The following is a 27,864-nucleotide window of genomic DNA, read 5'->3' on the forward strand; positions in this document are numbered from 1 at the left end:
AGGGGGTTGTATGAGTTTTGGTGCCTCGTCAGAATAATGCAGAAGTGAGGTTGTATCATGAAAATGCATGAATATATGATTATAACAACAGTCATTGCGATGTAACTGGTAAATGAACAGTGACACTGTGGCCCAGCCTCTCCAGGCTGAGTCTGCAGGACCTGGTAGACTGCCCCCGATAGCAATTGAAGGGAGACCCTGCTGAGGGTACCCTTGTAATCCAATGATGTTGCTCTGTTTGCTTATCAATGAGGCCTTTGATATTGGGCCCAGGGAGCCTCTAAAGACCTTACCTCTACTTTTTTACTACTGTTCTCTGAAAGAATCTCGAGTTGTGAAAGAAATACTGCTTAGCTCATTTGCATCTGTTTGGAAGCCATTTCACAGTGACACATGGTAGTTTATTCCTCTAACATGTTTACTATGTTTAAATGGATTGAAATTGCAACCGATGAACTACACATTCATCCAGATGATCTATTAGCTTTGAATTGTTGGTGTGGATCTTTGAATTATTGAAACAACAACAGTGTTTGCATTTTCACTCGATAAAGAAAAGGCTAATTCGAAAAATTTGACGGGTTGGATAATCCTCTTCATTCCTCAACCATCATGTCTGAATTATACCTTAATTTTATAAATAAATTACATATTACTGGGATTTTTATTCATATTGTCATTATGTGCCAATATTTTATGTCTATTTGATTTTCATTCATCCACTTGACAAATTGAGTCATATTAAATCATTTTATAGCACTGACTTTGTCCCTTTTGTGTCCCTGTCTGTTGCAGCCAAGCCATTACAAGTTTATGACCCTCACAGATTTGTACTATTCATCCGATTGTTTGGCAACAAAAAAGAAAACAGAGAAAAGAGATAGGCCACTTACCACGTATGACTTATGGATATCTAGCACTTCCACTGGCATGACATGGCCGACATTTTCATGACGACATAGGTATCGGTAGTTGTAAAACATTAAGGATTGAGATTGGGGTCAGGATTTGGTGTGAGGGAATGTTCCGTGTTAATCCACTGTGATAGATGGTCAGCAGTGTATCTCCAGTTCAGGGGGGGACTTCAGAGGGACTTCCAGAGGTCAGTAAGAGGACCGAACAGGACACGCAGGCAACAGAGGGGACTGACAAAGGGACAGAAAGTGGAAGCTGCAGGGTGAATGTGGCCGTGTGTTTAGCAGTCCAAGGAGAATAGGTACTACATCAACTCCAGCTGGGGCCCAAGGGGTTAATGGGTAAGGCTTCCCAGCAGGGGTCAGAGGTCAGGAGGCCACTCTGCCAGGACTAATTGGTTACTGCAAAAAGAGTTCGGGACAACCTTCTACGGAGAAACACATACACATGTATGGAGTTGCTTTGATAGAGGAGTCCTCCATCAAAGGCCTTGATCTCAGAGAGGTCTTCTGTTGTGCCTGGGTTTAACAATCGCCTCCCTTCACTGTACGTTGGCTTCATACCACCAACAGTGTTTCTTGGTGTTAAGACCCGATAGATGGGCTGTGATTTGAAAAGGCAGCTATCATAGCGGTTTTTGACCTCCCTTTAATCTGAGATTTTCACACTTTTAATCCACATTGAGTTATTTGACTGACTAAAGGGATAGCCAAAGATTAAGCCAAAAGCGATGGTTTACTAATTGTGTCACTTTCATGGCTTCAGTGTACAAGTTTATTTACCAGCATACCATACTAAATGAAAAAGCAATTTGAGAGTTCAACACAATGGGCTCAATTATCACATCCAACCAATACGAATAGTCCAGAACAAATCATAATTCAACACAGACATTGACAGATTTTTGTAATGGAAACGTGGGTGACACCAAAGTCAAAAACTAAAAACACACAGAAAATACATACGAATACAAGAGTATTAATTCGTATTATTCAATGGGTCATAAATTATCCGAGGTGATAGATGACTTTTGTAAAGCCTAAATGAGTAGTCAAATGGGGTCTCCTTTCACTGCCCAGGGGAATCAATCTTACTAGCAGACCATCGGAGGAATAAGGCAGAATGAGAAAGAAGCTATTTGGCCATTGTTCCTAAATGGGAGTAAATGAGATGTGGGTCTTCTTGTCCTTTAACATAGGAGACTGATCATACCCAGTACAGAGGAACCTTGACAGATTGCTGTTGCCATGCTGACGCTGTCACTGACCTGGTGCTGAAGGGGTTAATGATTTATGGAAGGTGGTGGGATGCCCAGAGTGTCGACTTGGGTTAATGTTCACCTCTGTGCCCGGGCCACCTCTGGGGTCTGCCCACCACCAGGCCTGGGCCACCATAGGGGACCTGGCCCACTCAGCGGGCCCCCAGCCAAACTCATCTCCCCCAGCATGGTGGGAGACCCACGCTCTTCAAGAGCCCTGAATGGATTCAAAGGGATCTGGAGGAGGCACCGGGAGACTGATGAGGGCTTCTGGCCATTTAGGAGCTGCAAAACCACATAACTTTTAAATCTCACTAATAGATAGAACCGCTGAATTTGAAGAGTTACAGAACAGTTGCCTCAGTGTACTGCTATTGCAGTAAAATGTATTCGTTTAAATAATACTCATTATAACGTACCTCACTGAAGACACATTTGACCTCTTCTAATTTTGTCATCCCTGTCCATGTAGCCTACTGGATGAATCGTTTACATTGAAAATGAAATGTATGAAATCAGTGATTCCTGGTTGGTGGTCAAGACTCTAATGGTAATGAGTGCTCAATGTCTCACTTGATCAGATTTGGGATTGTGATGGGGTGCAGGACAGTCCAGGTGATGGATAGCAGAGAGCCTGTCATACACTACCCTCATTAAGCTGTAAATCCTTCACAACACCACCCACTGAACAATAGGAGAAGGACTCATCTTTGTGACTCCACCTTGTCACTGGCACAACAATGAAGCCGCCATGCTGAATCAGTTTATGTGGGGTGTCACACAAAGGCCTCAGTACCTCTGTTGGCCTGTACAAATGTTTGACAGATCTACAGAGAAAATAAAATAATAAACAAAATAATAAAATAAACAATTACGAAACTTTGATTTTGTTATTGTTTAATTAATGGCTACACAGTATAATGGACAGTGAAGCCTTAGTAATTTAAGGCATTGATTATATATACAATTTGATAGCCTAATTGCTTCCAAAAGCATTGGTATAATTCATGTATTTGCCACAAATGTAAAATTAATTGTAATCCAGATTAATAAAGTAGTCAGTACATTGTAGGCCTAAACGTGAGGGGAAAGTAAGACTACTGGCGGTGTAAAACTATTCTTCATGTAGCCTACTGAAGAAACAATTACTTATAGTAGTCATTAACAAGATAACTGACGTACACTACAAAGATTAAACATTTGTACTTTTACAACACACCCGGAAGAAAACGTGTCTTGTGAGAGTTACAACAGTAGCCTGTATTTGGAAACTAAAGCCATATTGTTTGGTTTATTATCCGGCATTTGACGCGACATTAGACTTATATTACAACGTGACGGATAACTGATGCTCCCAAAAAGAAACCTAAACAGTTTAGCAATAAGGATTGTATGCTTTATTTCGCAAAGCACAACAGCGCCATCTAGTGGATGATAAATGGAGGGATCCGGAAGATTCTGAACACATCGTCATTACCGACGACATCTTTCTGTCACTGAACTGCTAGCTGTCGAGATGGCTCTTCGGCCAGGATCTGGGGGAGGTGGCAGGTATTTTAACAATTTAAACCAAACATTATTAAATCATTTATATGATTAAGTATACTCTACACTCTCACTGATGACTGCTGTTAACATTGATACGAGTTAAGTATGGCATAGCAAGGAAAATAAGTCAGTATGGCTAAGAGGGTGGTGACGAGATGGGTAGCTAGCTAGCTACTAGCTAGCTATATTCTAAAGCTGGTTTATCCTTGACCAGCTAGCTATCCAACACAACAGCTGGCTTTTGTTGTGTCAAGTAAATGTGTATGCTGTACCAGGCAGTTTTACTTGATCCAGTGTGTGAGATTTGTCTTGTTATTGCACGCGAATGAAGACCAGGTATTGGTTACTGTTGGCTTGATAGAATTACTAGTTTAGCCGGACATTTAACTCTATGATGAACAGCCCCAAAAACGGATTAAAATAGGTACTGACAATCAAGCAGCCATGATGACGTTGGCTAGCTATTATATTTCTGTATTCTTTGTCATTTTTACATGGTCCTAACGTGTGATGGTGTTATTTGAGCTAGTACTGTAGGAGCTAGCTAGCTCTAGCTAGGTAGCATGTGTGGCACTAGATCTGACGTTACAGTGGTCCCGATTTAGCTAATAGGAAGATAGCTAGCGTTAAATGGCACAAAGAAATGAGAGCTAAAGGATTTATGTCGTACTATAATATTACGTACGTAATATCATCAACTAGTCAACGGTAATAATTAACAAAGTAGTTAGCAGGGTGAATATTTAGCCAGCTATTCAACCGACACTGCCAATGGACAAGGCTCTTTAAACTACGTCAAACTACGCCTTAATCACATATTAGAATAGGTGCATGCTTTAAAATAAATAATGAAGAGAGGGCACGTAAAGTATTAGTGGCTACTTGGCAAGCGTAGGTGCCTTCATTTATCAAAGCAGGCTTGAAATTCGCTGATGCTCATCTCTGTACACTCCTTTTTTAAATGTTCTTTTTCCTTTATTTTTCGGAAGCCAAGTTGATGTCAAACTCCTGGTGAAATGTAAATATTTATTTATTTATTTTTGAGAGGGGGTGGGGGCTGTTCTCCAGTCAAACAGTTATGGTTAGTTTATTTTACCCGTCCTTCTTGTAGTCAGTGGATTGCACATATGGATGATGTTCTTTATTTATATCTCCTTTTCCCGAGGACCATGCAGTGTAGGGGTTTGTTTTAATATGTCAATTTTTTATCTTGGAGAATACTTGAGTTACACTTTAGCCTGTTGATGTTGGTAACGCAGCCAGGCCTACTGTGAAGATGAAAAGAGCAGGCTTATGACTTTTTCATAAGCAATTCCTCAGCCTGAGCTGAGAGGTCTGAATAATGAATGTGTGACGGATCTGCTCCCATGGACAAGCCTACCAGGTGATACCGATACTGCCAGTGAAACCAAATACCCCAGTATTTTGGAGAGGGCTTTGCTCAAGCCACAGTAACACTGTAGCCAGTATTGCTACTGTCTCAGAAACTGTTGGTCTCTGGTGCACATACATATTCCTCCTTGTTGAGTCGTATGGCTGTGTAATACCTCCTTTGTTTAAAGTCTGACGCGGGTATTTTTTAATAGATCATTCTACGGCAGAACTTTGAGACTTTTTTTAGATCACACAGCATATTAATCAGTCTGTTTGTGCACACGTGCGCGCGTGTGTGTGTGTATGCTGGACATGTCTCTGATGACTGGCTCTGACACAACCTTCGTGGAAAAATAACAGACAGACAACATGGATATAGGCCCACTGAAACCCATGTCAGCACATCAGCCTTTCAACACGGGCCAGGTCATCCCTCCTCTGGCCCCCTTGCATGTCTGACCCACCAGGGACTGGGCACAGGGGCCGAGATGGGAGGGCAACAGCAACAGGTGTTGCAATGTTTTCTACTGCTGTTACTATTAAATGGAGCCTTGAATGTGGCATTACTCTTGATTGAAAGTGCCTGGATAGGTTTGGAGATGTGGGCTGTGTGACTATCAATCCAGCCCGGGCAAATTGTTATTTAATAGTTTCATAGTTAAGGAGTGTATTAATGTTTCAAAGCCAAGCTGCTTAGGGTAATCAGTGTACATGACTTAGATGAATGAGAGGGGACTCTAATGTGGCAACCGGTCCTGCCATATTTCGATTTAAACATTGCCATTATTCATTTTGTCAACACTCGCACGACAGTATGAAATGTGTGAACCATGGTTTACTTGAGGTCGCATCTTTTACATTAGCAAACTCACCATTGAATATAGCCCACCTTAACTCAATAAGTTAAGATGAAGTATCAAAGAGTTGTTGGAGAGGTCATTCAATGTTGAGTGAGAAGTGTGTCTGTTCACTCTTGTTTACTGAGTCTGTGGAAGAGAAAAGATTCAAACATGAAACTTGGCTGCACAGAACCACTTTTCATCACTACAATCTAGTCATGTTGATAGATCTGGAGGAAGAAAAAAAAACAAAAAAAACAACAGGGTGGTGGTTTGTTTGTGGTGAGGACCCCTGTCAAATATGGTTGCATAATGTTAATAAACTGCAAGGCTGTCAAATTAGCTTAACAATCGTGGTTTTATCAGAGCAGAAACAGTGCGCTGAGCCTGTAGCTCACAGCTGCTAACACTGCTGATCCTAGCCTGGTTTAATCTGCACTCCTAATCCTGGGCTCAGCATGGCCTGCATGGGCTGTCCTGGTGCTCCTGTGAGAGCTAGCTGTCCAGCTGCTACTCTGGGACTGAACAGGCGCGATACCCAATCTTTCCAAGTCCCACCGGCCTTATAGGGCATAGCTGGAATCCAATCAAAGGGCATCTGCATTTTCATCTGCGTAGTCTAATAGTCTAATACCCATAGTACGCAATGAAGGGGGCGCAAAAGTCGTATTTTATTGTAAGTCGTGCTATGCAGCCATTAGGGAAAGTATTGCTTTAGATGGCTTTGAGTATAGAAGTACCATTTGGTAGGATTAGTGTTAGTTTTGCTTGAAACCACGGAGCCCGAAGAGACTGCAGATTGGAGAGGTAGCAAGCTGCATGTATGGGAGGATAAAAAAAAGCTGCGCGCTGATGGCCTTGCACTGATGTGCCTGTGTTGAAGCCCTTAGCCGAGGGGCTGACGCGGAGCGAAAGACGCCGCCGCCCCTGCCGTCTCCTGTTGCTGCTCTGTGTGACCGGGGAGCCACAGGAGGAGCGGCACAGACGTGGGGAGAGAAAGGAGCCCGCCTGCGTCACCAGCTGCTTCGGGACCGCCGTCACGCCGGTCTGTTACCGCGATCACTGACGTGGCCCCGTCTCCCATGGATACGCTTTGTGTCGGTTGGTGACGTGGATTCCTCGTCTGTTTCCATTTTTAACAGGGGGAGAACAATCTTTTGAAATCCCATATGAAAGACCCAGTGAGGTGCCATGCCCCTTAAAATCGCAGTGTCTCGATAATATTATTTATAGGAAAACACAGTGCTAGCGTTCCATTATGGCTGCTGTCAAAGAAGCTCGTTGGCAGATCGATAAATGTTGCTCTGAGCAACAGCAAAGTGTTATTGAATCAATTCTTCTTCCTGCCTGTCAGATTTAGTGGTGGTGGTCAATGCAATATTTATTCATGTGTTCCTTGGAAAGCACTGAGCTAGAACAATAAGGGGCTCACTGCAGTGTGATGCTGGCTGGTGAAACAACACAGAAGTGTCAGGGAAGAAAAATCCAACTACCAAGCTAGTGTTCCAAGCTAGTGTTCCAGGCTAGTGTTCCAAGCTAGTGTTCCAAGCTAGTGTTCCAAGCTAGTGTTCCAGGCTAGTGTTCCAAGCTAGTGTTCCAGGCTAGTGTTCCAAGCTAGTGTTCCAAGCTAGTGTTCCAGGCTAGTGTTCCAGGCTAGTGTTCCAAGCTAGTGTTCCAAGCTAGTGTTCCAAGCTAGTGTTCCAAGCTAGTGTTCCAGGCTAGTGTTCCAAGCTAGTGTTCCAAGCTAGTGTTCCAGGCTAGTGTTCCAGGCTAGTGTTCCAGGCTAGTGTTCCAGGCTAGTGTTCCAGGCTAGTGTTCCAAGCTAGTGTTCCAGGCTAGTGTTCCAAGCTAGTGTTCCAGGCTAGTGTTCCAGGCTAGTGTTCCAGGCTAGTGTTCCAGGCTAGTGTTCCAGGCTAGTGTTCCAAGCTAGTGTTCCAGGCTAGTGTTCCAAGCTAGTGTTCCAGGCTAGTGTTCCAAGCTAGTGTTCCAAGCTAGTGTTCCAGGCTAGTGTTCCAGGCTAGTGTTCCAGGCAAGTGTTCCAAGCTAGTGTTCCAGGCTAGTGTTCAAGGCTAATGTTCAAGGCTAGTGTTCCAAGCTAGTGTTCCAAGCTAGTGTTCCAAGCTAGTGTTCCAAGCTAGTGTTCCAGGCTAGTGTTCCAGGCTAGTGTTCCAAGCTAGTGTTCAAGGCTAGTGTTCTAGGCTAGGTGGCAGGATTTGTACTACGGTAGGTACTGGGATAGGTACCCCGTATTGTAAGGGAACCACACGAGGTGCTACTAAGCTAGGTAGGTTCCAGGGGAGGTACTAGGCTAGGTACCAGGTTAGGATGCCAGGATACCGTAAACATGCAGCATTATTAGGTCTATTACCATTCATATTATTGCAATCATTTGTCTTGAATGCTAATCAGCTTTGGGTGTGAAATGACAGACTAGTGACTACAGTGAAAATCAATGCTGTTGTATTGTTGAATATCTCACAATGGCATGCTGTTCCCCTGAGCTGGTAATATCAACCTGTGAATGATTTCCTAATGAATAACTTGATTCATACCAACAGGCTGGGAGCCTGCCTGTTGAATGGCTTTGAGCTGACGGTGTCTCATTAGTTCTCTGGTGGTGACTTTCTCCTTTCTCCTTCTCTCCTGCAGTTTTATTTATCCTGTCGGAGGGGGTCTGGGCCCACCACAAGGTGAGTCATCCTTCAGTCGACATCACATCTCTGGCAGCAGAGCCCCCAGGGGGGCTCCCTCCCCTCCGGCTGTTCTGGTTCCCCGAGCCGTGTGGACTCAGTGAGCGGTGCTTGTGTGTGGCCCAAACCCTCCAGAGAGTAACATCATCTAGCGTAGGGCTCTCCAACCCTGGGCCCTGAGAGATATCTTCCTGTAGATTCTTCCTGCTCTCGAACCCTAATCTAGCCCAGTGGATTCTTGGGATTGGTTTGAGTGACGTGTTGAATCAGGTTGGTTACAACAGGGTTTGGAGCAAAAACACTTTCAAGATGCTAGTTGTCCATGAACAGGGTTGAACACTTCTGATCTAGAGAATATAGATGAATGTGTCACCAGCACTCGATACTACAGCTCAATGTCCGAGGGTTGCAGTCATCTCACATTACCATGGAAACATCTGCCGTGTATGTAATCAGTGAGGCGAGATGGGTCCACAATGGTGTAGCTCACAAGATTAAGTCACCCTACCCAACTCATGGCCCCTCCACGAGGCCTCCTGCCAATGGTGGACTTGACAATGCCACTTCTCAAACAGACACAAATGCTAATTGTGGTGCGTTCCTCAGAAGGGGCCCATACTCCACTCCCATAGGCTCTGCTGGTGGTGACACACTTCAGAGGGAGTGACCAGACGCCAGGCTTCTGAACGAGACCGTTATTCAGCCTAGTTCTGATCTAATCTGGGATCTCAATCAAGCAGGTCTGCGGCTCTGAGCTTTGGCTGGAAGATAGAGCATCTGTGGGAACACACACACGCACGCACGCACGCACACACCCTTTCTCTGTTTTTCACCCTCCATTCCCCTTGTTTTTTTTTTTTGCTGCTCCGAGCTGTCACAGCAGCTACACTCAGGAACAGATTGGATGGCGCTGAGCCCGTCTCCTCTTTGGCCGTCCAGGAAATGAGCTAGCGATAGCATCCTGTCCCTCAAGACTGAGTGATTTCATACTTCACACGCCCGCTTCCCGGCTGTGTCCGCGCGTGCGTCTGACCGTGAGCCTCCGTGTCTGGCCTTGTAACCCAGCGCTGTCTTCCCTCCCCAGGCATGCTGCCCATGCAGCAACAGCAGCAGCAGCAGCAACAACAACAGGGCTTCCCCATGGTTCAGGTGATGCCGCCCAACATGCAAGGCATGATGGGAATGAACTTCGGAGGCCAGATGCCCCCCGGTGCCATGGCGATGCAGGTGTGTTGTGTCTCTGTCTGTGTGCGTGATGTCGTTTCACATCACGGACTTCTCTGGTCGTCTTAGGATTTAGACCAGATAAAAAGATAAGATCCTCTCTGCTTTAATGATGCTGCTCTTTGTGAGAGAGCAGACTCTGCCTGGAGCTAGCTCTCACCTTTTAGAACAGGCTCCAAAGAGCACTTTGCAGGCTGTTGCCTCATACTACCTGCTCTAATATTGATCCTCAGTCTTTGCTAGTGTCTCATCTTAACTTAAGTTCATCAGTTCCTGTCTGTTTGGGACACCGACTGAAACGAGCCTTCGGATCAAAATAAATGTGTCGCCAGTGCTGTTTAACTGCAGTTGGTTCTGTTTCTAGACCTGGTTATTGCAGGGTGATTAGTGTTGGTCTAAACACCACCACGCCTGTTTATAGGCTTCTGTAAACGCTGATGTATGGCAGGACACAGTGGCGCTCCGCTAACCGCTAACGAGGAAGTCTGTTACAATTGCACCCTGCTGGAATGGGCCATTCATTATTGAATGAGACTAGGCATGCTAAGAATGTTGATGTGCTTGTGTGCTTCCAGGGCGGGATGGCTATGGGGATGCAGGGCCCAGGGATGCAGTTCATGGGCCAGCCACAGTTCATGGGCATGAGGGCCCCGGGACCCCAGTACACAGCAGACATGCAGAAACAGATGGCAGAAGAACACCAGTAAGGCCTCCCTTCTGTGGCCCATGCTGCTACAGTGTGTGTGTGTTTGTTACCGTCTGTCAGTGTGTGGGATGGGTGTGACTGGGCGTCTGTGTGTCAGGGAGTCAGGTGGCTGAGCGGTTAGGGAAGCGGGTTTGTAATCAGAAGGTTGCCAGTTTGATTCCTGACCGTGCCAGATGACGTTGTGTCCTTGGGGCAAGGCACTTCACCCTACTTTCCCTCAGGTGGAATATCCCTGTACTTACTGTAAGTCGCTCTGGATAAGAGCGTCTGCTAAATGACTAACTGACTAAATGTGTGTATACTTGAGCACGTGTGCTGTCCCTCACCTCTTCCTCACCCAGGAAGCGTCTGGAGCAGCAGCAGCGCATGCTGGAGGAGGACAGGAAGAGGAGGCAGTTTGAGGAGCAGAAACAGAAGCTGAGGCTGCTAAGCAGCGTCAAACCCAAGGTGGGCCTCGCCGCCCCTGGACCTACACATGACCCGCTCTCACACACACGACCCCTGACCCTCTCCTGACCCTCTCCTGACCCATCTCCCCCTGACCCATCTCCCCCTGACCCATCTCCCCCTGACCCATCTCCCCCTGACCCATCTCCCCCTGACCCATCTCCCCCTGACCCATCTCCCCCTGTCTCAGCCCCAGTCCAGTACTACGCTGTGCTATCCCCTCTTCCCCCTCACACTTTTCTAGCCCGACACCTGCTAAGTTTGTCCTACGTCTCCTCCCCTAGCGCAAGGACTAGCTTCGGGCCTCCATCTCACTCCCCTGTCTGCCGTCCTAGTTGACCCAGGCTGAGAGCAGCCTTCTCTGACTGTTGTCTGTTATCCTCTCCTCAGACAGGAGAGAAGAGTCGCGATGACGCGCTGGAGGCCATCAAAGGCAACCTGGATGGCTTCAGCCGCGACGCCAAGATGCACCCCACGCCGTCCTCGCAGTCCAAGAAGCCAGGTAGCACGCACGCACTCACTCTGCCGTTGTTAACCAGTGTGCCGTCGGCGGGACGCTGTGGCCAAATCCTGGTCCCCCTTCCCAAGGACCGTGACCGCCACGTACCCATCAATCACTCCTCTAGAGGGATGGGTCTCTCTGAAACACTCCTAGAAGGATGGGTCTCTCTGAAACACTCCTAGAGGGCTGGGTCTCTCTGAAACACTCCTCTAGAGGGCTGGGTCTCTCTGAAACACTCCTCTAGAGGGATGGGTCTCTCTGAAACACTCCTAGAGGGCTGGGTCTCTCTGAAACACTCCTCTAGAGGGCTGGGTCTCTCTGAAACACTCCTCTAGAGGGCTGGGTCTCTCTGAAACACTCCTCTAGAGGGCTGGGTCTCTCTGAAACACTCCTAGAGGGCTGGGTCTCTCTGAAACACTCCTAGAGGGCTGGGTCTCTCTGAAACACTCCTCTAGAGGGCTGGGTCTCTCTGAAACACTCCTCTAGAGGGATGGGTCTCTCTGAAACACTCCTCTAGAGGGCTGGGTCTCTCTGAAACACTCCTCTAGAGGGCTGGGTCTCTCTGAAACACTCCTCTAGAGGGCTGGGTCTCTCTGAAACACTCCTCTAGAGGGCTGGGTCTCTCTGAAACACTTCCACACTCTTTTCCTTTACTGTCTGAGAGAGAAACAGATATCAGTCCTCATCATGTCCACTGTCTGCTTTTACACGTGCTGCTTTTAAGGAACTTGTCCGTTTTTTGTTTTGCTTATTTAGCTGCCAGGGTGTTAATGTTCAGTTTATGTTTGTTGCAGTAATCTTTTCACTGGATTGCATAATTTGTGGTTCACTGCTGTTTATTTTTGTGCTTCACAGAAAGTTTTACATTTGTAGCCCTGTAAGACTAATCAATACTGAATACTCAAATTGATTCATGTGCAGACCGTATCGTAATGGCTTATCTTTTACGATGTCCAAGCACCACATTTTCTGACCTGCACAAAATAGTCTGTGTCTCTGTTGTATTTTGGTGCACTTCTATTCACCTTCCACCCTGAAGCTCTGCATTGTGTGTTTGTACCATCATACTTATTTCTTCATTTTTACAGAGTCATCGCCATCACACCACCCCTCTGTCGCCCCCCCTCCCTCCCCCCCGCTGTCCCCGAGGACCATGACGAATTTAGCGACTTTATTCAGGGGCCTGTAGACGGCTCCTCCTCTTCCTTCCCGCCGTCCTCCCCCTCTCCTCGGGCAGGTCTGTCTGCCCCCTCCCACGCTCCCCTCCCTCCCTCCCCACTCCCTCTGGCCTTCCCAGACTCTGTATCCATTCCTACTGCCACCCAACACTCTACTGTCAACTCCAGTTCCCAATTCCAAGGTAACTCCTCTCTTTCATCTTTGGTATTGTTTATTTTATTTATTTTTTTAAACCATCATCATCTTACGTTAGTCTTCATAAGATCCTAATAACACAGCACTGCTACCAGCCCTGTAGTGGAAGCATGTTTGTAAGGGGTTCTTGCTGATGCTTTAGTGATGCAGGGAGTCAGGTGGCTGAGCGGTTAGGGAATTGGGCTAATAATATGAAGGTTGTCGGTTCGATTCCCGGCCGCGTCAAAATGACAATGTGTCCTTTGGCAAGGCACTTCACCCTACTTGCCTCGGGGGGAATGTCCCTGTACTCACTGTAAGTCGCTCTGGATAAGAGCGTCTGATAAATGACTCAATGTAAATGATGCTGTAAACTGCCCCCCCCTCCTCCTCGGTTCTTCCACCTTGGTGTACGCCGGTCACATTTCTGGATTCTAATCCTTTTTCAGTGAACGCTCCAAAAAACATTTGACAAAACAGTGAAAGCAAAGTACCATATCTAACAAGCAACTCTGTCCCCCCTCCCACCACCACCTCACCATTTCAACCAGAAAACACTGCTGTTATAGCAATCGATGCTATTTGCTCTCTCGTCGTCTCGAGGCTACATCCTGATGAGCAGATTTCTGGGAGGAAGTGGTGGGAGATGAGCGCCGGGAGACTTTGAGGGTCTTTGTGTCTCCTGCCCTGTGAACTGCCGGATCAGTCGGTCGTCTGGGCTTTGACGGATGTCCCTCCTGGTCTGCAGAGTTACAGCTATAGGGGTCACATAGCTAGACGGCCCCAGCAGGAGGTCAGGCTCCACACATTCCTCCCCCGCCACGGTCAGAGCTGTTTTCATCTCCAGCCCTTTCAGGAGTTTTGTGACCTAGTTGTCTCTCGACGGCAATAAGCCACTTAGATGGCACCAGCTACGTTCGCTCTTTTGATGCTCTACCCCTGACCTGGAAAGTGATATCTGTAGAAACGTGATAAGCAGCCTCCTAGTCTCACCTGGGTGTAGCGGTTGAGATGTTAACATGTCATGTGTGAAGCGGAGAAAATACCACGTGTTTTTCAATACAGCCCCGGCTTTCGGATGACTGAATCACATCCAGACCCACTACACACACAGGGTTCATGCTTAGCAACAGGCTCCTCCTACTTAAAACTACCATGGACGGGTGCATGTGTTTGGTCGTGAGGTGAACCCGCTATGTTCCTCGCCCTCGTGTCTAGGCCCGTCCCTGGAAGAGAAGCTCTTCTCCTCGTGCGACCTCACGGCTGCTAAGAAGGCCCAGGTTAGCTTCAGGTCTCAGCAGCCCCTGGCTGAGAGGGGACCCAGGGCCAGGGTCTCCGCCCAGTTTCACTCCAGCACCAGGGCCCGGAACTGGGCCCTGCCCCCCGGGGATCTGAGTTCTGTCTTCACCGTAGAAACGCCGTCCAAGGCTCAACCCACACCAGCGGCGCCCACGCCGGCCGCCGGCCCCCGCCCTCCTCCTCAGACCAGTAGCGACGGGGGTGAGAGAAGAAGTCGTTTGTTATCGCCAAGTCTCTCATCTTTCTCTACGACTTCACATCACCAATCAGCTGGGGTCTGCCTGCCTCTGTCCTGCTTACTAACCCTTCAGAAGTACTCTGAATTCTATCCTGAATCTTTGGTTGGATTTGGACGTTTTGAGACTATGTCTGAATATGATTGAACTCTGCCTCTCTCTGATTCCTCTATGATGAATTGAGAATCAGAACTAACTAACCTCACCTGACCTGAACCCTCTTCAGTGCAGACACACTTTCTTTTCTGTTTGTTTTCGTGATTCACTCCCAGAGTCTATGCCCCGGTCCTTCTCATTCTCCCTGGGTAAGTAACTGCAAAGCGACCCCTCTGAATGGAGATTCTGTGTGGGCCTCTGGGTTTTCCCTCTTCTCTTCCAAGTTTACTTCTGAACGCCTCAAGACAAACTCAATTAAGGAGACCCTCTCATCGACCTCTTCGACCACACACCGGGGAAATCACTGTCTCTGGGGGGGTGGGGGGCGGGGGGCGGTGGGGGGGTTCTGGAAAAATACCTTCCGACTCGACAAGCCTCCCTTCTGCTCCTCCCCTGTCTAACATCCTCTCAGAGACCGACTTCTGGCGCATGCTGATTGGCTGGCTTTAACGAGGATGCCCGAGCACGCATCCCTGGCCGGCTGTCCTGATTCTGTATGCTGCTCGCGCTCCTCCTGTTTGCTCCGGCTTGTTTGTCTTTATCCTCACTGTCATCCTGGGGAAATGTAGCCGCTCAGCGCCAACACCTGGGCGCTGTAATGGAGTCATTTAAGTGTCGATGGAGCCCGACGAGAGGATTAGGTGTAGACGAGCTACTCCAGTCAACATGCATTATCCAGATGAGACATGTTAGGCGAGGCGGTGCGTCTTCCTTACCCTAATGTACGCGCCTGTTTAAGGCTGTTTTAGAGCTGCGGAGGCCGTAGCTCACCCCTCCAGTATGTTAAGGTGGGTGGGGGGTGGGGGGTGGGGAGGGGGGGGCAGGTCACTGTCAGAGCGTATTCAAGAGAGATGCTCGTTGGTTTGCTTTACAACCCGAATCCCCCCCTGGTCCTCAGGAGCTGTCAGGATGGCTGGTTAGGGCCCAAGGACAGAGTAATAGATGTGTGAGGCTGCAGGAGGCTCAGGGAATCAGCGCAGAGAAGCAGTACATCAGTACCGAGGCCTCCAGGGCTACAGGTGCAGAATACTCCATGAGCTGTGTGTCCAGGAGACTCTGTGAACAGTGTGCCAGGATCCAGTAAGCCTGTAAGCCAACTCTTCTGTGTGTCTGTCTGTCTGTCTGTCTGTGTCTGTCTGTCTGTCTGTGTGTGTGCGTGTGTGTGTGTGTGTGTGTGTGTGTCAGCAGGGGTTGGAGCTTATCCACAGCAGGAGCAGATCCAGCCCATGGTGCCTGGCTGGTTGTACAACGACAGTCTCATCCCAGGTAAACACGGATCGCACACATTCCTCGTGTGAATGCTCATCCAAGCATCGGGATCATTTGTCTCCGACGATAGTTTCTGTGTCTGTTCCCATTTAAAAAAAAAATTTATTGTTATTTTTTGATTCATCTTAAATCTGGGAGTGGCTGACTGTTTTCCTTTATACTCATGTTTCTTCACAGAGATGTTCAAGAAGGTTCTGGAGTTCACCATGACGCCTTCTGGGATTGAGACGGCCAAGCTCTACCCCATCCTGATGTCCTCAGGCCTGCCCAGAGAGGCCCTCGGACAGATCTGGGCCTCGGCCAATCGGACCACACCTGGCATGCTGACCAAGGAGGAGCTGTACACAGTGTTGGCCCTCATTGGTGTAGCACAGGTATGCTGTATGCGAAAATGACTTCCCCACATTCTAAGGGTACGTGTCTGTTAGATGATTTTCTGTCGGAGGATGGGCCAAGGAACGTACCACAATGAAAAAGAGTTGACTTTGTTTATTAGCTATCGAGCTCGGATCACACCATCAGTCCACAACAGATAGGCATGAGTGAGAAACATGTCTCTAAGGTGGACATTACGTACATGAGCTGGACCATACAAATATAGTAGCCACCAAAACATGTCCTTAAACAGTACACATTCCACAACTTAATGCGCAGGGAGAACAACACACAGGTGGTTCAGTCATCATTCACCGTTTGTACTATTTTCTGCATGTTGCTCTTTCTAAAGTTGAAAGTAGCACATTCTCCTAATCTATATGTGTATTGTCCGAGACCTGCTGCGTGACCTCTTGACCACAGCAAGAGACTCAAGCTTCTCTGTACACAGAAGATCTGCATATCAGTGTCATTAGCGGTTGACGGAGCTGCAGACAGTTGTGGAGGTGTGTGTGTGTGTGTGTGTGTGTGTGTGTGGTGCTGGTTGGTCTGTTGGGACACCAAGTGAGTGTGACTGAGCTCCCCTAGGCCCTAGACCGACAGCAGTGCCTGTTATCCCACCCTCACCCCCAGCCAGCCAACCAGCCTGCCTGCCACTGTCACAGCCACTCCTGGGAGAACGTAAATTCACCAGCGGTGGCAGGCGCCACTCAGCTCATTCTGCATGCCACAGCTGCAGTTGCCGAGAATAATAAGACTCCTTTTGTTATGTAAATACAGAAGCCTTAGGGGAGGCTTTTTGTGTTGCCGTGTAATAAAAATAAAACTGATAGCAGCTACTGGAATGGAAGTTGACTAATGAAGGGTTTAGCTGGATGTAGACGCCTGCTTCCTGATGGAGGGAGGACAGAGAGCACTGGGGTTAGAGGACGAGGCACTCAGCTGGGCGTCTCCAGTTCAATGATTCATATTCATTCGGCGAGTTGGAGGCATTCAAGTCTGTATTTCATGCACAGAGATCTCCCTCAGAGTAGTCTCCTTGTTCCCTGGGAGTCTCTTTGTTGTCGTTGTCGACCAATCCCACGGCACCAAGCCCTCTCGTCTCCTGTCTCCTTGTCTCAGAGCGGTCTACCAGCCATGAGCGTGGACATCCTGAGTCAGTTCCCCTCTCCGCCCGTGCCCAACCTGCCTGCTCTGGCCATGGCCATGGCCCCGGTCATGCCCCAGGTCATGCCCCAGGTCATGCCCCAGGTCATGCCCCAGCACCAGCAGCCCACCATGACCCAGCCGCCGGTCTCCATGGCGATGCCCGCCCCGCCTGCGGCCGTCATGGCGACCACAGCTCCTGCCGTCCAGCCCCCCGCTAACTTCATCCCGAACTTCCCACCTGTGCAGGTAAGGGGGTGGGGGGGGATCGTTCTGTCTGTCGATGCTCGACCGTCCCTGGTCGACTGCATCTGGAAAACGCATCCAACCTTTTGGTCGTCTTTGCTTTCAGGGGACCAAGACGGACGACGACGACTTCCAGGACTTCCAGGAGGCCCCCAAGGCCGGAGGGGCTGGGGAGCAGTCCTTCACCGATTTCCAGAGAGAGTCTGGGGGAAGCTTTCCTGGCGCAAGCCCCTCTCAGCCCCAGAACAGGTAATGCACCACACTGGCCTGTCACAGGGGGGACAACGAAAAGTTATGAAAGTATTACAATTAGTGACTGTTTGTAAAGGTATCACTGAGAATAATATGGTTGAAAGTATTGAAGCTTGCACAGTTCCTTTTATAGCCTGTAATACGCTCCCGTGCGATGATTCAAGGCATCATCCTAATGAATTTGTTTCAACGGACAGTAGATAAGCTCACTTCTTTATATTCTCATACCTGAGCGGAAGAAAGCCTGTCCCCTTCCAGGGAGAGAGAGAGACGCGAGGCAATTATCTTTTAAGAGAGACAAAGGGAACGGCAAAAATAAAGGAACTCACATCTGAGTGGCGTAGCCTCTTTACAATCCAGTCCTTCCACTCTCTCTCTCTCTCTGTCTCTCTCTCTCTCTGTCTCTGTCTCTGTCTCTGTCTCTCTCTCTCTCTCTCTCTCTCACGCACAAAAAAACACACAGCCAAACAGGCCTGATTGTTTCAGCCCCTCCTCTCATATCCTCCAGAGTCTCAGATCACTGACTAATTAAAATGAAAAGTGAAAACGCCCGTGGCTGGTCGTCAACCTGCGCTGGCAGGTGTAACCCTGGCGACGGGGGCCGGCTTTGAAGATGGCGGCGTCGGGTGGATGGGGGGGGGGGGAGGGGGCTTCTTCCCTCCTCATCCTCGGCCCTGCCTCTTATCTGCGGCCCAGTCTGGTGTAAAGCTCTGTGGGATTCCAGGGTTGTAAGTGTCCAATCAGCTCAGGCAGCTTAGGTGGATTAAGTGTGGGAGATGGAGGGAGGAGGTGTGTGTGTGTGTGGGGGGGGGGAGATAGTGTTGGCCTTCCGGGTCCCCGCTGACTGGACATGGCTGTTTGTCTCTGCAGCGCTGCCTCCTTGCTGACTCCGGTCCTGGGCTCGGGCTCCTCTTCGGCCTCGGACAAGTACGCCGTCTTCAAGCAGCTGTCTGTGGAGCAGCCGGTGGAGCCTGCCCCCCCCGCCCCAGGTACCTCCTGCGTCCGTCCCCCCCCCCCACCCCCCACCCCCCACCTAGATACCTCAGTCAGACACATTCACACACACACACACACACACACAATCTGAAAGCACAGCCGAATATCTCACTTCTTTGATCCCTGTCCCGTCTGTCAGATACCATGTACACAGCCTGCTTGAACCTTGCTTCTGTTTTGTGTTTGACCCAGACTCTGGAGACAAATACAGTGTGTTCAGACAGCTTGAACCACCTGCAGACCGGAAACCAGTAGGTAAGGAAACCTCCCTCTTTCTTGGCACAGAGCTGGGACACACACACACACACACAAACTCCTACCCAACTAAACGCCACCAGTTTAGTAGTGTTACCACCGGGAGCACTTCACTAGTAGTGAAGCTTCCTTTACGCCTCCCTCTTTTCCTCTACAGAGGAAAGAAAAGGTTCATACCTTATATTTTGAATCGGATAATTTAACTGAAAAATGTATGTCAAAAAGATGTATGTCATATTGACAAAAGAAACGTGTGCTAGAAGTTTTGTGCAATGAAACTATTTTTGACCTGCGCACACCTTTTGGAGGGCACTCGCCCAGTGTTGATGCGGTTTTTTGTGTCCTGCCCCCGTTTTCCTAGAACAGTTTCTGTTGGGGACAGCTCACGTGACTCCAGTAAGTCCTGCTTGCGGTGACCTTTCCTCTCTGTCTGCAGGCCCGGCCTCTACACAGAGCCCCTTTCTCTAGAGGTTTCTGTAGCTGTACCCGGAAATAAATATAGTGGTTTGAGTAGGGGGGAAAGAAGAATAATTTGTTGTGCGATCACAGCACTACAGAGAGTCCGGAGGTTAGACTGGGAGTACTTTCAACCTGAAATATGGCTTCATCATTTCCTGTCCCGGTATGGGTCTGCAAGCCCCAGCGCATGTGTTGTGTGTGTGTGTCGCTGTAGATCATCTTTGCAGTGAGGTGTGCTGTGCTCTCGAAGCAGTGTGTTTTTTCTGGACAAGCTCGTGCAGCGAGGTCTGCTCAATGGCTTGGAATTCACTGCAAGCGTCCGCGATGTGACAAAGCCATAACTAATCCTGCCAGCTCTTTCTTGTAGGATTGCGAAATGAGCAAATCCAAGCCGAGCGGGGCTCTGCTGTTTAGCGTCATGCCAATCTCCTCCCTGTCTGGAGGCTGTGTGGATCTCCTCCCTGTCTGGAGGCTGTGTGGAAGGCGGGTTTTCACTGCCCTCCCCAATTGTCTTGTTTTTGTTCTGTGTTCGCAGGGGACGGATTTGCCGATTTCAAGTCTGTCAGCGTTGACGATGGCTTCACAGACTTTAAAACCGCCGACAGCGTCTCTCCACTAGACCCCTCAGACCAGGCCAAGATCTTTCAGCCCTCTTTCCCTCCTCCTTTCCCTAATTCTCAGTCTTCACACCAGCAACAAACACCAGCAGCAGTCTCTCTCCCTCAGCCGAAAAATCCTCTCAATATGGCCGACCTGGACCTGTTCTCCTCTCTGGCCCCCTCTGGCCCCACCCCAGCTGAGGCCAAGCCCAGCCCTTTCCCCCCCGTGCCCCACCCTGCTCTGGTGCTTCCTCCAGGGGGGGGCAAGCACCCCGGGGGAGGAGCAGACGACTTTGGCGACTTCGCCCTCTTCGGCTCCTCCTCCTCCGAGGCCGGCCCCGCGGCGGGAGGGGGCGTGGCCACGCCCCAGGACGACTTTGCGGACTTCATGGCTTTCGGCAGCTCCGCGGGCGAGCACAAGGGCGGCGGCGGCGGCGCGGGGGGCCGAGGGGAGGGGGCGTCTCAGCAGAGACCCCCGCAGGCCTCCGACAAGTACGACGCCTTCAAACAGCTGTCCCTGGAAGGGGGCGGGGCCTACGACGACGCCAAGGAGAGCGGCGGCGGCTCCTTCTCCTCCCTGAAGAGCGACGCCGACGACTTTGCCGACTTCCAGTCCTCCAAGTTCTGCACGGCGCTGGGGGCCTCGGAGAAGAGCCTGGTGGACAAGGTGGCGGCCTTCAAGCAAGGCAAGGAGGACTCGGCCTCCGTCAAGTCCCTGGACCTCCCGTCCATCGGGGGCAGCAGCGTGGGGAAGGAGGACTCTGAGGACGCTCTCTCAGTGCAGCTGGACATGAAGCTGTCCGACGTGGGCGGAGACCTGAAGCACGTGATGTCGGACAGCTCTCTGGACCTGCCCGGCCTCTCCGCCCACCAGCCCCCCGCCGCAGGTGAGGAACTAGTGCGCTTGCTCTGGTGAGGCCACGCCCAGTCACACACAGGACCAATCCCAGGCCTCTGGCTGTGGCTTAGTATCCGCCCTCCCCTCAGTGCCCTACAGCTCCCACTAAAACATGGGGTCAAAGGGCAGGCAGGAAGCTCCAGGGCTGCAGCAACACGCACTCACACAGACCCTCACAGCACCACATCATCATAACCCTCATGCTCTCACACCCAACACTGTCATTCATCTCTATCCCATGTCATATTCCACCGGTTTACGTATAGATTTATTTATTCATTAGACTATTATGATGGTGATTTCGGTATGTTAGGAGTAATGTGTTATTCCATTCATCGATCCCTGGTCCTTGCCACCACCTCCGCTCACTCCTTTAGACCCCCAGGCTCTCTCTGTGTGTGTGTCTGTGTGTGTGCACGTGCGTGCGTGTGTGTGTGTGTGTAAAAGTGTGTGTTTGTGTTGATGAATGCAGCTGAATATAAAGTATGCAGGAGCATGGCTGTGTTTACGAGCTGCAGGGAAGGAGTTTGTTCATTGAGGTCACTGACTGATCCTCAGTGTCACTGTCTGCTGTAGCCTCATGAAGATTCCCTTCTCCACTGGCAAAACGTATTTATATATCCTGTTGGGCACTTAAGGCGTAAGTAGGGAGTTGAGTATTGATTGGAGATTCGTTGTAAGGCTTTTGGAAGAAGATACTATATTTTAGAACTGATAGGGGGGGGAGTATTTATGGCCGAAACTGTATGTGAATGTCTCAGTCAGTATTCCTGTTGCAGACATCATAGTCTTTCTAGTGTTCACTGCTAGATATTAGATCTCCATTGGAGCTTCTCCATCTCCAAATACATTATTGGTTGGATGCCCTCCAGTGTACATCAGCACTGGTAGGTCAAAGGTCAGCTATTCAATCAGATGAGCCTGAGAGCACAGTCCCTTCCAGACTGCACAGAGAGTTTGCCTTGGGCGCTTCACGTCTCACTGGATCCTGATTCATGGCCAGGCCTTTTCCATAACAACCAGCGCTCATCATGTATTCACCTGGCATCTCATCTTCCATGCCATGTCTCATATTCAACCTTGTATGTGCAAGGACCTTTGCAAGTACGTTCACCCTGAACATAGTCAGTGCGAGTCGCCACAAGCTTTCAGCCCCTCATCCCCCGAAACGTTGACATGACTAGCAATCACATACACACTCCGATGAACAACACCAGTCAGCATGTCAGTCACTTAAGTTTGGGCAAGGTGGGGCCTTGATCTCGTTTCAACTTCCAAATAACCCCAGATGTTGTTGAAATGACCAATATCAAGGAGCCCCCACTTGCCTTATTTTTAATTACAACATCACATCATTTAGTACACCCAGTTTACCCAAGCTGGGCTTCTGTACTAGTAGGAAGACAAATGTAGTTATCACTGCAGACCCTGGAGCCGCAGCAAAGCACTAGATGTGATGTGTACGACCCAGTCAAGCGCTCACACATTCCCCAAAAGCTGGTAATTGCTGCTTTTTCTCGGTGACCCACATCCATCTATAGTGTATAGTGTCCTCTCTGAGGGAGAAAAGAAGGTAGCCGACAGACCTCTGAGTGTGTGAACCTCACCACGCTTGCACTATGTTCCTGGACGTCTTGCCTGTTAAAGAGACAGTACCTCTTTTCCTGGTTTGGCGGCTTTCTGGGCCTCAAGGCTCCAAATGAAGGTGGTTTATTTCATGTGTCCATGGTTTTCAGGTATGTTTTTATCACGTGTGGGTCTGTGAACAGGCTTTCTGAGAACACAGTCTTGTTAGTTTTCCCCCCTGCCTTGCTTTATGCTGCAGAGTGCCTGCTAAATCAATTTGTGAAATTGACAAGAACATATTTGAGAATGCCATTTTCTGCATATCAGTATTACATGTTTTTATCAAAGAAAGAAAAAAAGAACATGTGTTCATACAGATTTAATAGTGTATTTTTATTACAGGAAAATTTACTCATATTTATTTTGGAACTAGTTAGACTTCCTGGGATTGTTTTAATGTGTTAACTATTTGAAGATGAAATGTATTTATTAGGATATTTATTGAACACATTTTAGGTCAAGGATTTAATGTTGTCTTGATAAATCCTGTCCTGCTCTTGTTGAATGGGTCCTAAGAGCTTGTGCACACAAGTCTATCACAAAGGTAGCAAGAGAGAAGAAAAAAAGATACTGTCTCTTTAAATCTTTTTAAGCACCTGTAATTGGACAAGATGAAGGCTCTGTCTAAGGTGTTGATGTCTGGTAGACCTCTTTGTTTTCTTTAACCCTTTGAGTGCCCCAACAAGCGGTTACAAAACTATTGTAATGCATAGATCATTCTTTTTATGATCAAACAATGTAATGCTGAACCTCTGGTCTTTACAATTGCAACATAGGCAGAGTCCTCCTCGGACTCCTGCATTATGGATTTGAAATGACAGCAGCCTGATTTCGATCGGGTCTCAAAAGTCTTTCGAGTTTCTGTCGTGAGAAGTATTTCTGAGACATTCGGGTCCTCAAAGGGTTAACAGCACCTGCCTTGAAACCTGTCCTTCTGAAACCTGTCTTTCTGAAATGAACTTGGCTTTTCAAGTGTTCTCTGTTCTCTTTGGGGAAAACCCCCCTGTTGCTTTCTCCCCCCTCGTTAGTGACCAGGGCCGTCTCCTCCTTAGGGTTCCTCATTTTAGTCTGTGAACGTGCCTTCTCATACTGGGTCTCTTTTACACTGCTTCTTCTATATCCTACACTTGTTTTCTCTTCTTTCTTTTGACGCTTTTCCACTGTTTTCTTTGTTTTTCTTTCTGAATTTCTGCATGCAGTTGTATCCTGAACGATTAAAATAGCCTTTTACAAGTGTTAGTTATCTCTTGTATTTCCAGACCCTTCCTCACAGTATTTTGTGGTCTTTCTCTTCTTTCTCTCCCTCCCCATGTTGTGGTAATAAATCTGACTGTTGGTATGGCTGATACGCGTACCGTCTTATTTTCCTCCTCCTGTCCCGTTTCTCAGCAATTCATGTTTGGATCGAGCTCCCGCGAGCTTACCGCGCTAGCTCCTTGTCAATTTCACAAATTGTTGATGACTGCTGTGGTTCTGTTCAGTGGTGTGTTGAGCGGTGACAGAGCCCCGTGCGTGTGTGCGTGTGCGTGTGCGTGCACAGCTGTGTTTTAGTGTGTTTTATAGAGTCCACTCCCACTCCTTATGTCATTGATTTCTCATGGACATTTGCTACACATGTACAACACAGTTCGATGGGAACAGAATCAATGCAAAAGCGAACGGTTCCACCACCGACGTTGCCATGACAATCCGTTCTGAGACAAGCACATCCCGCCGGTCACGTTTCCATTGAGCATGCTTACCAAGGCTGTCCGTACACCGCTAATAACCAGCTTTGTATCGTTAGCACACATGGGGCAGGTGTCAAGAAGCTCTGAATAGAGAGGAAGGACATCTCTAAAATTAGACAGTAGTTTATGTAAACATTGCACAGATGTCAAGCAAAAATATTGGACCCTCGATATTTATTTATTATTTGCCTCTATTCTTAGTCCGTCCATTTGAGCTTCACAACACCCGGACCCCTGGACGGTGGGAGAGCGGGGATCTTTTAGGACCATTAGGAGCCTCCAAGTGTGTCTGCTAGTCATGCAGCAGTGCTACTCAGGAAACCTTTCAGACTCCATCATCTCCACGTCACAGTGGGTGGCTGAGAACAAGCCGACACTGACACCTTCTGATTCCCAGCGTCGCTGTAGCCTTTGAAAGTCAAACCCCGCCATGCGACAGAACAGTTAAAAAAAAAAAAAAAGATTAGGCGTCATAAAAACCACCTTGGCCAATCTTGTTTTTAATAACTTGTTTGCCTTGTCCAGGCTGGGTAATAAGCACATTTCAGCTGCTACTGTACAGTATGCCACAGGTATTCTGTGTTGTCTTTACAGAAGGAGAGGACATGAAGTTTGACCCCTTTGGAGCGTCAACGGTCAGCAGTCTGGCCAGCTTCGACTGGTCAGACAGGGAGGAGTGTCCGTCAGCTCCAGCCAGGAGGCCCCCAGGCCAGGAGGGGGACTTGCCTGGGGCCCTGCCCTCCCCCCCCACAGCCCACAAGACCGAGACGCTGTTTGGCAGCGCCGATAACGTCAGCATCGCCTCCGCGGCCCAGTTCACCGCCTTCGCCGCCGAGGACTCGGCGTCCGACAAGTTCGAGGCGTTCGCCGACTTTGGCTCGAGCGAGCAGGGAGGTCCGGATGAGGACGACGACTTTGGGGACTTTGCCAGCACAGTGTCGGAGAAGTCGGACTCCCCCGCCGCCACGCACGGCGAGGTCGGCTCCGAGGGCGTCCCGGGTGAGGCCCCAGACGAGTTTGGGGCCTTCCAGGGGGACAAGCCCAAATTTGGCAAGTCTGACTTCCTGAAGGCCAGCTCCCAGACCAAGGTCAAATCCAGCGAAGAGATGATCAAAAACGAACTGGCGACCTTTGACCTCTCTGTACAAGGTGAGTCGACATGTCTTTTTCCCACCTCCTCGAGTGTTGTCAGCCAGGCTGTGTGATCTTCTGTCAGTAGATTAGATCAACACTCTCCAGCGTTGATGGATGTGTGGATGGGTGTCTGCTGTCATGTGAACTCTCATCACCTTAAAGCACGTGGTCCGAAAGGCAGCCTGCTGCAGTACTGCTGAAGGTCAACAGATGGCAGTGTTGTGACTGCAGCTGGCCCCTCCTCTATCAGAGGACCAGGGGAGATTAATTAACGCAGCTCTGCAAAAATCCATAAACAGGAATTAACCACATCCACTTCGAGGGTATTCATTTTTTACCTCTGTTTTCTGGTGTTATGTTTCTAGCTTAATTTATTATCGCTTCCTTCCTCCAGTGTGATAAAAAGCTAATTTGCCTTGCATAGATTTTTTTCTCCCAGTGTTGAATGTAATTTGTGTGAATGAGAGGGTTGTACTTCTTCCCTCTGCCCAATGAGGACTGTACAGTGTGTGTGTGTGAGTTTGTTTTTGTGTGTGTGTATGTGTTGTTAGAGCTGTCCTGGTGTTGTGAGGAAGGTGGAGATCCCAACAGGGGGCTAGATTACCTGTCTCAGACCAACGCACTCCGCTAGGCGCCTGCCCTTCTCCTCATTCAGGCTCAGCTCGTGTGTGTGTGTGTGTGTGTGTGTGTGTGTGTGTGTGTGTGCGTGCATGCTGAGGGCCTCCTCTTTACTAGCCCCCTCATGAATTATTCCTACCTGCTTGGCATGGCACTGTTTTGTACATAATTATCGCTTCTCGCAAATAAAGTGTTTGTTTTCTGCTGTCTTTGTCCGTAAGGAATTAGACACAGAATGGGATCTCAGTGAAAACCCCAATTACCATCTAGCAAACAACAGGTGCATATCTCTGGAGTAAGCCATCAGCAAGGCTACTAAAAGTGGTCATTAAACGGACCATTGGAGTAATAGTTAGATGTGTGTATGTATATTCATGCTTGCAGGTTCATGAAGGCCTCTCTGTCTCTCTGTCTCTCTATCTCTCTCTCCCTCCCCCCTTGCAAAGAAGAATAGCTTGCATCTTCAACAACGAGCTCATGGAACATCAACGGCTAAACCTCCCCCCCCCTGTGCCTCCCCTCAGGCTCCCACAAGCGCAGCCACAGTCTGGGCGAGAAGGAGATCGGGCGCTCGCCTCCCTCCCCGGCGCCGGAGCAGCCCTTCAGGGACCGCTCCAACACCCTGAGCGAGAAGCCCGCCCTGCCCATCATCAGAGACAAGTACAAGGACCTGACGGGCGAGGTGGAGGTGAGCCGGGCCTCTCTTCCCTCGCCCGTAGCCAAGTCACACGCTCTCTTAGCGTGTTAGCTGTCAATAGCTCCCAAGTGCTCAGCGGTTGTTTTGTTCTTCTGTGTTGGTGCCTGTTGTAAAACCTGCTCTGTCCTCATAGGAGAGTGAACGCTATGCCTACGAGTGGCAGAGGTGTCTGGAGAGTGCTCTACAGGTATGTTACTGTTGGTGTTTGTGTGTGTGTGTGTCTGTGTGTGTGCGCCTCCGACTCATCCTATATTTATATGTAGTCATTTAGTAGACGCTCTTATCCAGAGCGACTTACAGTAAGTACAGGGACATTTTCCTTGACACAACGTCATTTGGCATGGCCGGGAATCGAACCAACAACCTTCTGATTTAATAGTCCGACTCCCTAACCGCTCAGCCATCTGACCCCCCCTCATCCTGGTGTGTGTGCTGTCCTCTCAGGTCATCACCAAAGCCAACAACACCCTGAACGGCATCAGCAGCTCTGCTGTCTGCACCGAGGTGATCCAGTCTGCCCAGGGCATGGAGTACCTGCTGGGTGAGATCCACACACACACACACACCTACACAACAACAGGGAGGTCCACAGCTTGTTAGGTAAGGCTCGCAAACCCGCAGGCAGGAGCCCCAACATGGTCTTAGCCCCTCTGTGAGAGAAGGAGGGGGAGCGGGAGCGGGAGGGGGAGATGTAAGCAGAGCTAGCATAGCCTGTGGACGCTAGCCTACCCATATGTGAAGGGTTGAGCCCCACGTCTTAGCCCGTCTGTGAGAGAGGGGGAGGGGGAGGGGGAGGGGGAGGGTGAGAGGGAGGGGGAGATGTAAGCAAAGGCTAGCATAGCCTGTGGACGCTAGCCTACCCACGTGTGAAGGGTTATCTCTGCCTGCCTGCTAGCGTCTGTAGCTCCTGACCAGACAGCAGTGTCTGGTTTTAATGAGCTCCAAGTGCCACGCGTGCCACAGTGAGGAGGCTCGCAGAGGGAACACAAAGTGCTCGTCCGTACCCACAGCCATGAA

General features: G+C 49.1%; 1 protein-coding gene across 1 annotated transcript in view; it reads left to right on the top strand.

The window, feature by feature from the left end:
* The first annotated feature begins 3,656 nt into the window (after window positions 1–3,656).
* The window catches only part of synrg (synergin, gamma), a 33,103-nt gene continuing 8,895 nt past the window's right edge, over window positions 3,657–27,864 (top strand). The window contains 20 exon segments of the mRNA XM_084673938.1: window positions 3,657–3,724; window positions 8,584–8,624; window positions 9,709–9,851; window positions 10,424–10,551; window positions 10,896–11,001; window positions 11,392–11,503; window positions 12,592–12,624; window positions 12,627–12,863; window positions 14,075–14,356; window positions 15,736–15,813; window positions 15,994–16,190; window positions 17,314–17,586; window positions 17,690–17,832; window positions 18,706–18,824; window positions 19,024–19,086; window positions 20,081–21,031; window positions 24,993–25,547; window positions 26,675–26,838; window positions 26,981–27,034; window positions 27,292–27,388. Coding sequence (XP_084530064.1) covers window positions 3,690–3,724; window positions 8,584–8,624; window positions 9,709–9,851; window positions 10,424–10,551; window positions 10,896–11,001; window positions 11,392–11,503; window positions 12,592–12,624; window positions 12,627–12,863; window positions 14,075–14,356; window positions 15,736–15,813; window positions 15,994–16,190; window positions 17,314–17,586; window positions 17,690–17,832; window positions 18,706–18,824; window positions 19,024–19,086; window positions 20,081–21,031; window positions 24,993–25,547; window positions 26,675–26,838; window positions 26,981–27,034; window positions 27,292–27,388 — 3,811 coding nt within the window. The 5' untranslated portion in view covers window positions 3,657–3,689.

This window comes from Hypomesus nipponensis, chromosome 15 (genome assembly GCF_054491055.1).
Source record: "Hypomesus nipponensis isolate SF chromosome 15, ASM5449105v1, whole genome shotgun sequence".
Lineage (NCBI taxonomy): Eukaryota > Metazoa > Chordata > Actinopteri > Osmeriformes > Osmeridae > Hypomesus > Hypomesus nipponensis.